The sequence below is a fragment of the Letharia columbiana genome, assembly GCF_014066305.1.
Source record: "Letharia columbiana isolate WasteWater2 chromosome Unknown Sc0000048_s0, whole genome shotgun sequence".
In the NCBI taxonomy this organism is placed as follows: domain Eukaryota; kingdom Fungi; phylum Ascomycota; class Lecanoromycetes; order Lecanorales; family Parmeliaceae; genus Letharia; species Letharia columbiana.
In genome coordinates, this window is record NW_023501092.1 from 225,778 (window position 1) to 242,227 (window position 16,450).

The following is a 16,450-nucleotide window of genomic DNA, read 5'->3' on the forward strand; positions in this document are numbered from 1 at the left end:
GGGGAAGGTATGGAAGGAAGGAGGGGGGGGAAGGAAGGTATGGAGGAAGGTATGGAGGAAGGTATGGAGGGAAGGGGGGAGGGAGGAAGGAAGGTATGGAAGGAAGGGGGGGGGTATCTGATAACATGGCGGATCGATACGGCCCTTGTTTACCATGCCGGGGCAATGGGAACGGTTGCTTGGGGAGATATAGATATGGGAGGGGAGGGGATGACGAGTGGGAGTTGGAATTAGAATGACGAGTGGGGATTAGGGATGAATGGACGAGAGGCGGGTGGTGAAGGTCTTGTGGTACAGGGAGTAGAAGTGCGTGTGCAAAGCAGGTCGTTCGCGTTGATGTGCACGCTGGAAGATTGGTATTGTAACAAGGTCGTCGTGTCATCATGTCGCATGGTACCCGTCGTGCTCCATTTCACGCGAGTTCCCCTTTATGTGGCCCTCCTTCTCATACCCACACGACAGCCAATCGGTTTCCTCAAAAAGCCTTCCCTGGTCATCAACTCCCCCTGCTCCCTCAACTCGAATTCGAATCTCCGCGCCACGGTCGCCACGATCAAGGCCAACTCCATCTCCGCCACATTCCGACCCACGCACGCTCTTGGCCCGTAGCTGAAAGGGATGAATGCTCCTTTCTGCTTCTCGGTCAAGTTGTCTGGGTCCCAGCGGTCGGGGTTGAAGATGTCGGGATCGAAGGCGGGGTTGTTGGAGGGGTTCCAGACGGAGGGGAGGTGGTGGATCGTGTAGGCGGGGACGGAGAGGACGGTGCCCTGGGGGAAATGGTGGTTGCAAATTGAGACGCCGGAGCCCGGTGGGACGACGCGGGGGAGGCCGAGGGAGGAGGTGGAATGGATGCGGAGGGTTTCGGATATCACGTTGTGGAGACTGCAGATGGATCATCAGCATGGCATTCGCAATCATTCAACCACAGGAAGAGCTGGCGTGGAGGCGCTTACTAGGGCAAATCCTTCACCATATCGTACTCCGGCACAGCAAATCCCTCCGGAATCGCCTCATCCAACTCCCTCTGTAACTTCTCCATCACCCCCTCCGTCTTTAAACACCAATACAGCAGCGCACAGCTGGTATTAGATGTTGTATCACTCCCTGCAATTAATTGTGTCAATGCCTCTGCCGTCAACTCTTCCCTCCCAAGCTTCTCCCCGTTCTCATCTTTCCCCTCCATCAGTCTCGCCAATAAGTCCTTCCTCTGGCTTTTTTCTTCATCCGGCGCATCGAGCCTGGCATTCACTCGCGCGGTGGCGATACCAGCGAGGTTCTCGACGGCGCGAACGCCGTCGCGGAAGAAAGGATCGGGGAGGTACTTGGCATAGGGTTTGATGGAGGGTAGACAGCCGATGGTGCCCGATACCTCACCGCGACGGTTCAGGACTTCGATGGCGGGGGCGTAGGTGACGGGACCGTTGGGGCTCTTCTGCACTTCGGCGATATCTTTGCCTTTGGAGAGCATGCCAAAAGGCACGCCGAATGCCTGTCATGGCCCTCCCCATCAGCACTTCGATATGCAATCTCGGAGCCGTGGCTACGCCGCACTCACCAGATCCCCAATGATATCGAACGCTATGTAGTTGAACCATTGTAGGCAATCCATATCGGCATAGTTCTGCCCCGACCTTGTCGCAGTGTCGGAGATGCGATCCCATTGCTTGACCAGCTGTTGCAGGTTGTATGCCATGTACTGCTCGAACTGGCCGATGCTCTTCGTGCTGAAAATGTGCGAGACAGTCTTGCGTTTGCGGGAATGTTCGGCGCGATCGCGGGTGTTGAAGAGGCCTCTTTGAATGGAGATGAAGGCGTCATAATAGTCGCTGTGAAGCCATGTCTCCGTGAGCTGTTGCTCATGAGGATTCGCGGAGAGCAGAGCGATGACAGAAAGAATGTAGTGGAATGTGAGAAAGGTTGATTACCTCTTCAGCCATCCTCCGGTGTGGCTATAGATGACCGGAATGGCCTCTGGATCGGCAACAGAGACATGATCAGGCTGTATGCGCACCAGCGGTCCAAGCCTTTTGTGGGCTTCATCCACGGCTAGATACCGCCTTCCCCGCCTGCATTGGTAGAGTAGCCATATGTTGCTGAAGATTGCGAGCTTAGGGCCCGGGATGTCTCGTATGGCATTATTCCGGATGTATGGTAGGAGGTAGTAAATTACGGGTAGAAGGAGAAGGAGGTAGGGAGAGAGAAGAGATGTCAGGATCATTGTTGTGGAGATATAGGGAGCTGGTATACAAGGTAGAAAGCTGTCATGTATAAAAGAAATCAAGCGTTGCCATGACCGAGAACATTTGCAAGTGAGAAGAAGGAGGACAGCGGACCCGTAATGCAAGAGATGTAAGACATTACGAATAGAAAGACAGATGTAGCTGTTCACATGCACACCAATTGAAGAATAACCAATAAGTTGTGGGGTTGGAAGTGCCGACTTAATATCCAGCCCCGCATAGAATAACATCCGGCCGACGCGGAACAGACCCGTGCACTTCCAAATCTACTCCTCGGTACCAGTGATATAGGACGAAGCGAATACTAGTTAAAGTACAGGGAACGATTAGGCCTTTTGAGGCTCATGTATGCCAACCGTTCAAGCCTCTTGGCGCGGGGATCCAAGCTTAAAGCTTCCGACAATTTGATGAATTGTGGGGGCGCAAATACCCCACCAATGAAATGACTCACCACTTAGAAACCCATGACCGACAATGATGAAGCTAGGTACATCCTTTTCAACCATACCATATCATGATGCGAGTAATATATCAGCCTACACAAGCTGCATTCGATTCTGTATCAGTGACTCTCTAACCAAAATGACTTTCTTCCAAATGTCCTGAAATCTCTGTGAGATACCCCAATCCGGGTTACAGCTCGGTAGGGGTGAAAAAAGTTCGGTAGGGGTGAAGCTTCGGCATATTATCTCCTTCACCCCGGATGAACTCATAGCATACTTTCAAATGTCCTGAAATCTCGTGAGATACACCAATCCGGGTTACAGCTCGGTAGGGGTGGAAAAAAAGTTCGGTAGGGGTGAAGCTTCGGCATTATGCTCGCTTCAGCCACCGCATATCCTATATATAGGGATTCCCGTACCTCGCACACGTAAAAATCGCTGGACTGAATTTAACTTTCTTCACCCCCGATGAGGTGCTGGCATTCACCCCGGACGAGGTGCATATACTTTAGCATCTACTCACCCCTGCCGAACTTTTTTTCACCCATGCTGAGCTGTAAGCCCCCACCAATCCGATCAGACAGATCCGAGGTTCAACCGGGCTAGGGCTAGGGTATGGGCCGAAAAATGGTGGAGAGACATGTGACCAGGTACACAAGTCCCGAGTGCGACTTTCCGCCGGATTCGATGAGCTATTCGGCTCGATTGATCAATCAAAATAAGCCGAATAGGCGGGTCTCGGCGCCGCAGACTGCTCGACGGGACTGCGGGCGAGACGGGGTGAAGGTAAAATTGCCGCAAACCTGGAACAGTTGAAAATGAAGATTATGGGCATGAAAAGCATTTTTTGGGCTGTGAAGGAGAGAGAGAGAGCGAATGGTACCTCAAAACCGATCATGGTGGAGTGCGCGTGACCTTCCGGGCAGCGAATGTTCGACCAGCGAAGAAGGACTGAGCGGCAATTGAACCTCTTGCCCGCCGTCATGCAAAAGGCTCTGCAACTGTCAAGGCATATCAGTCCCCACAGCCCGCAGAGGTGACCTACAATGGCTATCCCGGTCATCCACGGGATACTGACAATGAACTCCATGACTCCGCCCCGTCCACATCCTTAAAGGACCTGGCCGAAGGTGTGGAAACGCCAGCTTTACACCCGCACCGCTGCACTTCCGGCGAACTTCCTTGCTCCACTCCGGTTCATCACGACCTACCACCTCTTTTTCCAGCAAAGATCAACCCTCGCACCTCTGTCGCGTGGGAAGACTTGCCCAGCGTGATATCGTCGATCAGGTGCTCGTAAGAGTGGGTCTCGCGGGACCACGCACCCACCACGCAGACGTAGTACCCGCAGTGATTCCGGGAGGGTGTCCTCGGAAGCTCGCGTGACAACGGAAACCGACTTGAAAGGACCTCCAATCGCAGTACACCCCGTCCAGTATTTCAAACGCTCGGGAGGGAAGCCAAGGAAGAGTATTGTCCCTGCGAAGGTGCCTGGATGGTCATCTTTTGCAGCGATGCTTTGACTCGCACTCTGGACCATAAAGTGTCAATGTCACACGCCGAGTCTGAGTGGTTTGAGCCACGACTGTTTGGGTAGCTGGACGTTTGTATATAGCTGAAGCCCTTGAAGAACTCGTACGTGGAGTTTGATAGATGTAGCTGTTTGGGGTTAGGGGAGCGTGAAAGTTAAGACTTGTAGACGTGGGTGAATGATGAAGAGGTGGTCATGGGACCAACATATATTTCCCGAGACATGTACGTAGCAGAGGGTCCCGAGGGCTTAGAAGGCGTGAAATAATGTCTAAGCAGTCTAAAATGAACTTGGGTGTCGGTCAATGACTCTCGGTCAGCCAGCCTGCATCTCTCCAACGAGCATACCGCACATACACCAACGGCTCTCTGAACGTTGGCTTACTGTTGTCACTCTGAAACCTATCAAGTCCTTCCGCCACCTTCCCCCCTATCCTCTTCTCAGACTCCACCCCACACCCATCAGCACTACTCCGCACCAGCGTTAACCGCTGCCTCTCAGTCCCCCCCGGGCTCATCCGTCTCCCCATCCGACAGACCGGATCGTCCGAAACCCCTGCAAAAGCCTCGCAACGGTATACGAAACCTCGATGAGTGCAAAGTCCTGACCGAGACAGGCTCTCGGACCACCGTTGAAAGGGAAATAAGCCCAACCGTAAGGGATTTCGAGCCCTCGTGTTCTTTCCCATCGCTCGGGGCGGAAGTCATCGGCGTCTTGGCCCAAAGATGTTCTGCGGCCGGGCATTGACGTGTTGTGAGAAGACGACGACTTCCCCTTTACGGACAAGGATAGGCGCGGTACCATCAGGACCGCCGCCGCTCGGTAGCATCGCGGTTTTGTTGGCTGTGCGGTTGTTCCAGGGGACTGGGTGGGTAGACACGGAGACCTGAAGGGTATAAGCAGACTTCAAGCCGGTTGCAGGATTCAGATATGTACATTCTTTGATGACCGTAGCGAGCTATGGCATCTTTCGAATCTGCTCTCGAGTCGGATACTCTGAGTATCCAACACAAGTGTAAACCTCTTGACGGAGGCGTTCCATTACTGAAGTGTGGCGAATAAGAAGGGTCTGAAATGCGAGATGTCAGAGTCAGGTCCACAATTTTGAAGCGGGTTACGGAGGTACCGACAATGTCCATGGGAGCAGCAAGCCGTTGTGTCTCGCCCTGCAAGTAGTATGTTGAGGAGTTGGTCTCGAAGCAATTCATGGCTGCCAGACTCTTGGGCTAGTTGATCGACGAAGCTTTCAGATCATTCCTCGTCGTTGTACTTTTCTGACTTCACTCCTCGCTCCTGGATGTAGTCGTCTATGGAATGATGGACTACAGAGCATGAACGCCTAAAATGCGAAGGACTGTACAGGAAGTGCCACCGTGCAAGACGAAATCGTTTTGCCAAACCTCTTTGAGCTATGTCGAAGTTGTCCGCCAAAGCTATGTTCCCGGCGTCAGTATCCTCTTCCGCTCTCAGACTATAGACGGATCGTCCGAGGAGTAAAGCTGTTGTGGTGTCTAGAATGAATTTGAAGAAGAGCGGCTGCAAGTCAACCGCTGCCTTAGAGATATCTAAGCATTCAAGGAGATTGTCAACATGTTCGCGAAACACGTCCATATTTTGGTATTGCATTCGAATGAATTATTTGCGCAGTAGTTCCCAGGAGTGCTTCCAAGCCGGCCCCCCTTGAGTGAAGATGCCATTACCTAGGAGAGGGGGAGAAGACACTGTGGCGATCCCCGAAGCCATAATCGACATGATTGCCAAGTCAGGGTGGACTGTATTGAGACATAGACAGTACGGAAAGGCATACCTTGGAAATTTGTTGACAGCACAGCTTCTAGGTTCTTAAGGTCAAGGATGTGAAACGCACGCGGTCCGACTAAGAGGTATTGGAAGAGGTTGTTTCGAAGGTTCGTAGTCATCCGCAATTGAAAAGGAGAACGCGAGCAGATGTTGCTCTGCATCTGAATACCACAGCTTTCTGATCCAGTCGATGCCCAAGGGCCATTGATTTAGAAGTTGTGGTGGAGGTGAACATCCGTATTTCAAGCCGAGCGCAAAATCAGCCTGTCTACTATCAACATTATCCGATGCCACATCTGATCTCCTGCATACCAGGTATTCAAGATACTTCCGCACCACGACTTATAGAATACAGGCGAAGAATAAGGCGGACGTAGTGGAAACAGTCGCAGATCTTAGTAGTACATAGAACTCTGACTCTGCCATACGGATTTGAATATAATGGATGCTCTGCATAACGCCAGTTGTTTGCCGTCATAGGCCCTTGGTTGCGTCCGGTGTGAATGAATATGTATGTAGGTCAAAGAAAGGACATTGATGTGTCAAAGGCTTTGCCCCATGTGTCCAGGACTATGGATGAGGGAAGCATCCTGCAATGGTTTCGAGATAGGTTAGAGCAGTTACCACACTCGAGTAGTTAGCTGACCGTAGCTGCATATTGAGGAAACAGAGAACAGAGAAAGCTCCGGGCTCCATGCAGAGGTTGGTTACGCCAGGACGTCAAGACTCCTGCGCCCAGATCTCGGATGCCGCCCCAATACGAGGCTGCCTTGCGAGATTCGGTACCCTAGGTTTAGGGTTGGTGCTAGCGCTCTCGCGCTGTCTAGGACCGTTGGTGCCGACCTCGTCCGCTCGGGAGGCGGCCCTGTAGCGGGGGACCCTACCTTAGAGCTACCTTATATCCTAGGGCGCATGAATTGAACTTTAGGGGCCTTTTGGACCCCAATATCGGGCTCTGAGGCCCCAAACTGGGCTGAGGCCAGGTTCAATCCCGAAAAGAGTTTTAAGAGCACTGGCGAGCCCTTCATGGGGCGTTATCCGACAGCTGGACCCTTTCCTTGGCGTGTGCGGGACTTTTGGTGCTGACCTCCGTAGGGGTTACAACATACGGAGCCTAAGCGCCAGGAAAGCGGTCTGAGTCTTTCACACAATTTGAGGCCAGCGAGCACGAGCTATTCGTCCCGCTTAGCGAGTTCCCTGGATCGAGTGATGTTTCGAAATGAGGTGTGAATAATTCCTAATCTCTCCACGTAATATTTAGAGTTGAGCAAGGTTGGGCTTGAGGCCCGTTGTCTTGACCCAAAATAGTGTCCAAAGGTATCGAGATTGCACAGCCAGCACAACGTTGAATGTCTAGGCGTATATATACATTTTCAAATTGCGAAGGGCGCTATATATCAGTAACATAATCAGCGAGGGTATAACCAAGGAACCTGTATCCAATACTTTATATCAAAACAGGTACCACCAGTAAGGCCCGCATTCAGGCAAGATCAGCTGCCCTCTTATCATCCAAATCCCTATCCTCTTTCGTAATACTTCCAGCGCTTGAGTCACCGCTGTCCTGATCCTTGCCCTCAACAACGTTGCCGTCACGGCCAAGCATTTGATGCTCGATGTTAACCTGGTAAGAATATGTCAGCAATCTCTTCGGACTTATTGCGGGGTTGGAGAAGCCAGGATATGTATACCTTCGGTCCTTTGAACCATTTGTGCGCACTCACAAACCACCAGATGGTGATCATCGTCATCGGACCTCCATATACAAGAACCGTCCAGTTCATGCCCGACGCACTAGAATGTGGTCAGCCGCTGAGCGCCTACGTAATGAAGTCGCGAACACTCACGTCAGATCGGAGCCAGTCAAGCTCGGAAGCATTAGGATCGGCACCATGAGAGCCACGAACGCACAAGCCGCGCTGCCAATGTACATACTGAAGGGGCCCAAATTCCAAGGACCAGCCCTAAATCGATTGCCGACGAAGAAAACGCGGATGAAAATAGGTATCGTGAACGCGACGAAAGCTGCGACGGCAGCAATAGAGAACAGTGCGCCAGCTGCGAGTGGTCCACCGAAGACAAGGAGGGTCATGAGGATGCCGAGCGTAGTGTTGAACCAGACTGCATTGACAGGAGTGTGGGTGTGTTTGTTGACGCGCTTTATCCACCAGGAACAGGGAAAGCAGTCATCGCGGGCGTAGGCGAAAGTAACTCTGGAAGCAGCAACCTAAATCAAGCATCAGTCGATGGTTGTCCGTGCAGGGTACGATGACTTTATTCACATACCATGCAGCCTTGGCCCATGGAAAAGGCAGCAATGATGGTCAGGGACGCCGCGGCGAGAGCCACTTTCTGAGGCAAGACTTGAAGAAGGTACGACACCCATGGCTGACCTAGTGATGAGGTGAGGACACCATCAATGTCTATGACCGTATAGGCAACCACCAATTGTAAGAACCAGCCAAACAGCCCTCCGATACCGCTCGTCAAAACGATCGCTCTGGGTGCTGCAACGTTCGCATTGGCGCACTCCTCGCTCAAATGAAATGGTGCATCGTAGCCGCTGCCAAGCAAGTCAGCGGTCATTCGATTTGACAAATTTTTGCAATTGAGGATTACCTCATGGTCCAGATCACGGCAACGAATGTCATCAGGATCGAGACACCCTTGGGGAAGTCTGTTCCATCATAAAAATCATTCCAAACAACGCTCGCAGGGGTAAAGCGAGGGAGGCCTTGTGACTCTCTATTGGTCGCAGACGGGATGAGGATAAGAACAATACAGAGCGCAATGATATTGAATGTCGATCCAACAGAATTGAAATTGGCGATCCACTTTGTAGGCATGCTGCTGATACACCCATGTATGAGCAAAATCAATGTCGTGAGCAGCCAGACCTGCCAATTTTGAGGAACGTAACTGGGATTGGAGATGGAAGCGCAAGCAAGGATCATTTCGGCCATAGGATAGTCGACAGAGGGGGCACCAGTGACTTGTCCCAGCCAATTCGACCAGCCGGTCAACCCTATGTTTCACCATCAGCCCTCGTGCAGGTACACTTTGTCTTGGGATACATACAGGCTGCGAGCGGCCCGTACCCCGGTGGCGCCAGAACCGCCGAAGCGTAGTATAACCCCCCACTTGTAGGCATCGAAGAGCACAGTTCAGCCATGCTCATGGCGACGCATTGGATGAAGGTCATGGCGATAAGCCATCCCCAGACCATACCGGGTGTACCCGCGTATCCCATGCCCTGTCACCTTGATCAGCCCAATGTCGCATTGCCGTATCATGGGTCTTTTCTCTCACATAGTATAGCGTGCTGGCGAAACTGGGCAGCAAGCCTAGCACAGCAAAGCTGACACAGAATGTGGTCCACAAGCTGAACTCTCTCTTAAACTCGGGTTTGTAGCCTAGTGCTGCCAGGACTTCTTCATCGGCAGTCAATTCGCGCTCGCTGTAGACGGGAATACCGCCAGCGCTGAGAACGGAGGTCACCGGCTCCTCTGCGACACTCTTTTTGCGGCCTGACATGCTCTGGCTTCGGACAGCGAGATTCTCAGCCATCTCGAAGGTGATTCGGCGTGTCGTCCCACGCCGTTCGAGGTAATTAGGTCAGGGGGAGTAGGTGAAGGAGGGAGAAGTTTGGTTGACAGTAGGGGATCGCCGAGGTAGAAGTAGTCGTCGGACGTTTGAGTGTCTCCGAGAAACCGCCAACGGCTCTCACTGGATTGGAAGGTTCAGGCGTGCATCAACTGATAACGCCCGGTTCTCGCGTGGGGCCCAGCTCGAAACTTGGGATTTGAGGCTTACGGTAGCCCGAGCCCATCTTATCTCTTTCCCCTCTTTCTCGTCTCTGAGCGCTTTCGATTGGCAGAGAATTGAGCCTGACCTCCTTCCTGCGAGACGGCGTCATGTAGCGTCAAGTAGCTCATCGTACTTCATCATCCAGGTGATGCGGCGGCGATCTCGCGAGTTGTTGCGTATCAGCGAAGGATAGTTGGCGGCTTCTGTCATAGGGAATTGGTTTCTGTCGCTCGGCTGGTATTTTGGCCCGGGTGCGCTTGCCTAATCTGGTAAGGCTGCACGTGATCCGAGGTCATCTGTCATCTAAGTAAAGTTGGTAAAGTCTACTCCATAAAATTGCCTCAGTCCCTCAGACCTGCCAAGATCGCTAAGCCCCTTCGGGTTAGCCTACTGACTTCGCAGCTAAACGGCGGCAGGTCTGAGCGCAAAACCCCGTAATCTTGCCAGATCCGCGTTATTTTCGCGTACGCCTTATATAAATTTTTAAGTTACATTTTTAAGTATTAATATCTACTTACGGAGTAATTGTAATTTAATTTTATATTATAATAATTTATTTCTTAATACGAGTAATAGTTTTATATCTTTCTATTAAATACGCTATTTTTTAAGATTATCTCTTAAGAATTCAGCGACGTTAATATAGATATTCAAAAATTTATAAAATTAATATTAAATTTCGATATTACGCGATAATAATCATAACTAATTAACTCGGATTTCTTTATTAAAAGATTTATATATATATATAAGTCTTGAGTTATATTTAACGTAAATAATTAAGTAAATTATAATACGCTAATACTTAAGACTAATTTAGCTTTAAAATATTAAGAATATTAAGGAATTTATATATTAAGAATATTAAAAATATTAAATCACCGCATGCGCTAAGTTTTTTAAAAGAAATAAATATTAGAATGAAAATGTAATAGTTATATTTTTTTTGTTTATATTTTATATATATGTTATATTATACTTTAATTCTTTATTTATTACGTATTTTAATATATTTAAATATTGTTAATTGTTTTAGTTAAAATGCATTTATATTTTTTTTTTTTAAATAAGTCAATCTACGCGTAAGATTAGATTTCCCTTAGATATCTTTCTTTAGATTTCTATAGTGAAGACGCTAATTCGAAGGAGCTTAGCGAGACGAGTTAACTTAAAGGGGCTTAGCGATCTTAGCACGTTCTAAGAAACTAACATTATAAAATGAATTAAAAAAAGTTGTTACGTAACAGACGGTATTTTAGGACTAAGGTAGGCTTAGGGAAGCTAAGCGTAACCCTAATCTTTAAGTTCTTCTTATATATATTTTAAAATAACTCCTGTATTTTACTAATTTTCAGCTTAGCGTCAAATATATATAGGTATTATTCTATAATTATATTTCTATTTTCGCTTATTAGCGAAACAGGCTTGGTTATCTGAAACAACCTCGGTTTTTTAAATAAGGCTAACGCCAGAATATGGACATCTAGACCGATATACATTATTATTCTCTTTTTCTTATCCATGCTTCGATTTAAGTCGGTGTCTTTTTGCTAAGACGATATTTTATATATTTCGAAATGTTGCCTTCTATCTGACTCAATATAGGCAATGCACCGGTCCGATAGACATGGAGCAGCTCATTTGGGGCATAATGGGAGTATGGGTATCATGATAGTCAAAGCCTGTGCAGCGTGCGGATCTGTGGCGTTATGGTGGAATTCTGGTTTTACGGGAAGATAATTTTGCGACGATTCTATCTACTCCCTCAACAGGTTCAGAACGCCTATATTCTACTTTTTTAAATATCTGTTTTTTAGCCTTTTTTTTGGTGGTTTTTAGTTTTTTTTTTTTAACCGAGCGAGCCAATAAACCGCTCTTGTGTCGAAGCCGACACGGAAGCATTTCTTGTCAACACCATCTTGCCCTCCAAGCACGTACTATTTATTCACTTTCCCAGACATTTATTCCAGCTATCGCTTCTCAAAGATAACAGCAATCGTTTTGGTACTTAGATTTGCGAAGCAGCGGTATGCAATGACGCGTTGTCAAGGGGGCTGAGTCAGCGTATCACTGGCCAGCCGCAACGGACGTGTTCGGTCGAAGCGTCAGATTCCTGCTGATCGAATGAAAGCAAAGAGAAATCGTGCCACAAAGATATAAAACAATTGCCTCTTACAAAATGAGACGTTGACGAGGAGGGGGGTCTCCGTTTCGGCTAGCTCAAACCCGGAAGGACTCTCAGCTCCCACTCAGTCCAATGGCATGGGCTTTTAATTATATCTTACTGTCCCGGGAAACGCTCGATCGCCTTTTCGCGGCACTGACTGGCTCAGAGGCTGCGAGCAGGAGCCTCTCGTCTGCTTCAAGTGCTTTGTCCGCATTGCTACGTCGTAGATTTGGTAGGGTACCCTGAGCTAACCCTTCCTTCTGAGCGATTTATGCCTGTGATAAGGAAGCAGAAACAAGCGCCCAGGCCGAGCACTGCTGTCCTGTATGGCCAAGGCTTTCCTGACTGTTCATTCTCTCTCTGCCGTTACTCAACGAATACCTTTCGCAACTTTTCCTTGGGCTTCTTTAAATCCTTCTTTATAGCTCTACGGTACCACGATGACGGCATTTCTCTCTTTCCATACCCTGCTTATTAGTCAATACTTTTTAATTGCGCATACCTCTTTTCTAGCAAGACTTTCCATTAGCGGGCCTCCTCCAACAAAAGCTCTAGAGCCCCGCCAAGCTCCTGGTGTCATCGCAGCCTCTGAGTTCCTTCGCCGTGGCTACCAAGCTTGTAAGTGTTAGATGTAAAGCTAGGGCGCAATACTGACAGTCACTGTGTAGCGGTCGTCGTAGGGAATTGGGTCTATATCGACGGAGGCGAATTCTCTTTCATGAGCGATGGAACGACGCAATATGAATACGGTATGTGTCTTAGAGGATGGGTCTACCCAGACTAATACCCGACGGCCTAGCATCAACACTGCTATCTATCGACCTCTCTCAGAACTGGACGAATGCTACAGTCGCATTACAGTCTACTACCAAACCCAACGGCGCACCCAACCTAAATAGTCCGTCACTCTGGTACCATGAATCGGAAAATCTCATCTATTCCGGTTTCGCAGGCTGGAACTCCTCTTTCGGCAACGACCCAAACCTCCCTGCAATGTCGCTCTGGACCTTCCAGCCTGATGGGAGCGGAAGTGGAGCCTGGAATGAGATCATTGATGCCAAGTCATCTGTATGGTCTCAGTTGACACGTCCTGCCCAGCCGCTCATGGCTTTTGGATCCGACAGCGCCTGGGTCCTCGGAGGTATCACCTCAGACTGGGATCAGTACGCGTCGCCTGAAAACCTCATTCCTGGGATGCTTCAATTTGATATGGCATCCAGGTTATTCTCCAACTCTAGTGTCCAATGCTGCAATGCTACTGGCGGTATCTACAAAGGTGCTCTGCAATATGTCCCATCTTTTGGACCGGAAGGTATACACATCGCGATGGGAGGGCAAAACGGAATAGGAAACAATGGCGTAACTGCTGGGCTGATCGACTTCGGGACGGTCTCGGTCTTCGACCCTGCAAAGCAAGAATGGTGGAACCAAACAACCACTGGGAGCGTACCCAGTCCCAGGGTGGAATTCTGTACTGCTGGTATTAACTCGACCAATGGCACATACGAAATGTTAGATGGCCGTTCCCTGTGAGCTTCCATCTGTTCACCGCTGACGATTTGGTAGATTTGTTTACGCGGGTTGGGGCACCCGTCTTGGTCCAGCAGCTGTTCAATATGACACAATCAATATCCTCACCCTACCGGCGTTCCACTGGATAAGTGTTCCCTACAATCCTGAGAACCCTCGGCACGCACTCTCTTGCAACGCTGTTGGTGGAAGCCAGATACTCACGATCGGAGGAGTTGACTCGAACTCGCAGGTAGCCACGGGTTTGGTTGAAGACATTATTGCAAGTACCTTCAATAGCTCTCCAGACCCATTTGCGCAGGGCTTAGCAATATTCGATATGACGACTATGGCCTTCTCCAATCAATATACTGCTGGGGCTCTACCATACGAGCAGTCCGAGGTGGTGAAGCAATTCTACTCACAATCAAATGAGTAGGACCACACGTACTTTCTCCATGAAGCAGTTTACTAAATGAAACACAGAGCATATAAAAATAATCTCACACCTCAAGTTTCGGAGCTTTTAAATGTCACCCATTTTTTTAATAGCAGTCCGTTTCTCTCTCTACCTCTAGATTCATTGCCAAGGGGCTTGCTGACTGGTATTCAGCGTCCACCAATAATTCCTCTTCCTCGTCCGGCTCTTCCAGCACACCTTCAAATCCTGCAACCTCCAAACAGTCTGAATCTAATGGTCTCAAATCCGGCGCTATAGCAGGAATTGCTGTCGGTGCCTCCGCAGCCTTCTTTGCAATTGCCGCTGGCATCGGCTACCTACTCAGAAGGCGTAGGGCTTCGCAAAAATCCGAAACGCCTGAAACGACATCGAAGGACGAGTACAAAGAGATGGCATCCGTCAATTTCGAGAATCATGGCTTGCAAGAGATGAACGGAGCTGGGCGGGCGTCGGAGCTGCCGGAGCAGAGTATTCAGGAGTTGGAGCACCCAGTACTGCCAGTGGAACTGCAGGCGCACCAACATTATCACCGGGACTGATTTCGGAGCTGAGCATGTCGGCGTTGGCGGATGAGAGCAGAGTGTCTCGATAGCTTGGGCTAAAAATGTTATGAGGACAAAGATACCATGTAATACTCCATTAGTCGTCTGTCAATACTAGAATACTATCCGGCACCCTCTTGAAAACCCCACATCCAGAAACCCAATTTTGTCACCACTGCAAGCGGTATGGCAAGCTGATTCGTCGTCTTGCTGCGCGTCAAGACAGATGCGTTTATCTTGAAAATCCCCAAGGACTTCTAACGAGCTTAGCACTTCCCCACACCTAACTCAATGGTTCGACAGAAAGGCTCAGATTAGGCGCTACTGGGAGCTACACGGTGACGTATAACGCTCGGCCGCAAGCTGAGCCCACAGGGAATGCTCGGGGTGGATTGGCAGATGCTGCAAGGGATGGACCAGTCAGTCCTGCTAGTGGCGCTGGGCGGGCTTGACCCTACTGGGGTTTACAGAGGTGAGAGATGTTTTCTGGAAGTTTTTGTTCGTAGACATTGATACCAGCTTGGCTGTATGGGGGCATCGAGAGGAAGAGCTGGATATGCTGGCTATGATACACAGGTAGTACAATGCCACTCTTTGAGGAGCTTGCTAGGAAGTAATATGTCACCTGGTGGTAAGAATCCGAGTGCTGCTGTTCTGGTACTCAATTATCATACTTTTACCTATGCCGTTCTCTCGTCAAAAGATGATTCATTCTAGGATTTTTGCACGCTAAAGTCTTCGCTGAGTTATGCTGCCGGACGAAGTTAACGAAGAGCTGGCAGGTCAACAGTATGACGGCTCGTGCGCCTCTTTTCACTGGAGGAATATCCGCCTTCTTGGACCTTCTCAGAGATCATGTCTCTAGAGAGTACTATCTAGTGTTGGAATCTGCCATCGACTACTCAAATACTCCGTGATCAATCCAACAGCTACACCAAGATCGCTTCTTCGCTTCTTCTATTCTAGTATGTAACCAGCTTTGCAAGATTGCGAACAAAGATCTACACATACCTCGGCTTCCTAACCTCATCTTTCCCGTATGGTTTACGTTTCGCGACCCCCGCAACATATTTTCAACTAGTAACCCTGAATCTAGGTCTCAGCCATCACAGCTCCACCAGGGCCTCTACTCCTCCACCGTCCTACCGTGTTTGTTTTTTTTGAAAAAAGGAAAAGGGGGGAAAAAGGGGGAAAAAAATTTTTAAAAAGCATCCATACTCCTTGTTGTCCGGATTTTCTTCCAGGTAGCAAATCCAAGATATCTTCGAAGTGATATAAAAATACGAGCAAACTCCCAACGTCGAAACATCGAGCTGGAACCGATCGTAATAGCTGAGCCACAGGCCGCCCGAATTACTGTTGCCGCACCATTTCGCCGAATAGTGCAGTCCGATCGGGTAGGGGGTCGGTGGCCGTGAATGCCTGCCACGCCAGTTCACTCGAATCCGTGCACATGGTGATGCTCATTTTGTTGACGGTAGGGGTGGTTTCGGTCCAGAGGGAGAGGGTGGGGCCGTCGGCGCCCTTGGAGTCTTGACCGCTTGTCAGGACGAAGACGAAGGAGCCGGGTGCGGCGTTGACGCCGCTACCGTTTGTGGCGGTCCAGTTTTGGGCGTGGGTGAGGGGAAGGCAGAGGAGGAGTGGGACTGATACTGATAAGATGGTCTTCGAGAGAGATATGGTGGCTGGGATTCGAAGGCGGCGCGATGTAGGAAGATTGGGTTATGGAAGTAGAAGATGATATTTTCTGGCTTGTTATGGGATCAATGGCCATTTAAACACCCCTCCAGTGAATGATAATCTCGCTAGCATGTACCATTCTTGATAACTTTCATTCTCTAAGAATGTTATTATTAAAAAAAGGTATCTCAAGGTTATAATTACCTAATCCCAACAATATGGTATGCCAACACCTCTGCCCATGTAAGTCTTCAGCGGAAAACGTACGTCT

The 16,450-nt window shown here is 49.4% G+C and overlaps 4 protein-coding genes across 4 annotated transcripts; 1 reads left to right on the forward strand and 3 right to left on the reverse strand.

Annotated features, from left to right (window-relative positions):
• Positions 1-428: 428 nt before the first annotated feature.
• Positions 429-2,218, reverse strand: HO173_010389 (uncharacterized protein; the record flags this gene model as incomplete). The annotated part of the gene is made up of 4 exons (XM_037312274.1): positions 429-882; positions 954-1,489; positions 1,556-1,826; positions 1,926-2,218. 4 exons carry the CDS (start codon positions 2,216-2,218, stop codon positions 429-431), a joined length of 1,554 nt encoding a protein of 517 aa, XP_037160860.1.
• Positions 2,219-7,497: 5,279 nt separating this feature from the next.
• Positions 7,498-9,581, reverse strand: HO173_010390 (uncharacterized protein; the record flags this gene model as incomplete). The annotated part of the gene is made up of 7 exons (XM_037312275.1): positions 7,498-7,638; positions 7,706-7,808; positions 7,862-8,241; positions 8,301-8,577; positions 8,634-9,039; positions 9,093-9,267; positions 9,324-9,581. 7 exons carry the CDS (start codon positions 9,579-9,581, stop codon positions 7,498-7,500), a joined length of 1,740 nt encoding a protein of 579 aa, XP_037160861.1.
• Positions 9,582-12,428: 2,847 nt separating this feature from the next.
• HO173_010391 (uncharacterized protein) lies at positions 12,429-14,496 on the forward strand (the record flags this gene model as incomplete). The annotated part of the gene is made up of 6 exons (XM_037312276.1): positions 12,429-12,606; positions 12,657-12,737; positions 12,788-13,499; positions 13,555-13,932; positions 13,984-14,051; positions 14,111-14,496. The coding sequence occupies 6 exons, from the start codon at positions 12,429-12,431 to the stop codon at positions 14,494-14,496; spliced, it is 1,803 nt and encodes a 600-aa protein (XP_037160862.1).
• Positions 14,497-15,852: 1,356 nt separating this feature from the next.
• Positions 15,853-16,334, reverse strand: HO173_010392 (uncharacterized protein; the record flags this gene model as incomplete). The annotated part of the gene is made up of 2 exons (XM_037312277.1): positions 15,853-16,145; positions 16,316-16,334. 2 exons carry the CDS (start codon positions 16,332-16,334, stop codon positions 15,853-15,855), a joined length of 312 nt encoding a protein of 103 aa, XP_037160863.1.
• Between the last annotated feature and the right edge of the window lie 116 nt (positions 16,335-16,450).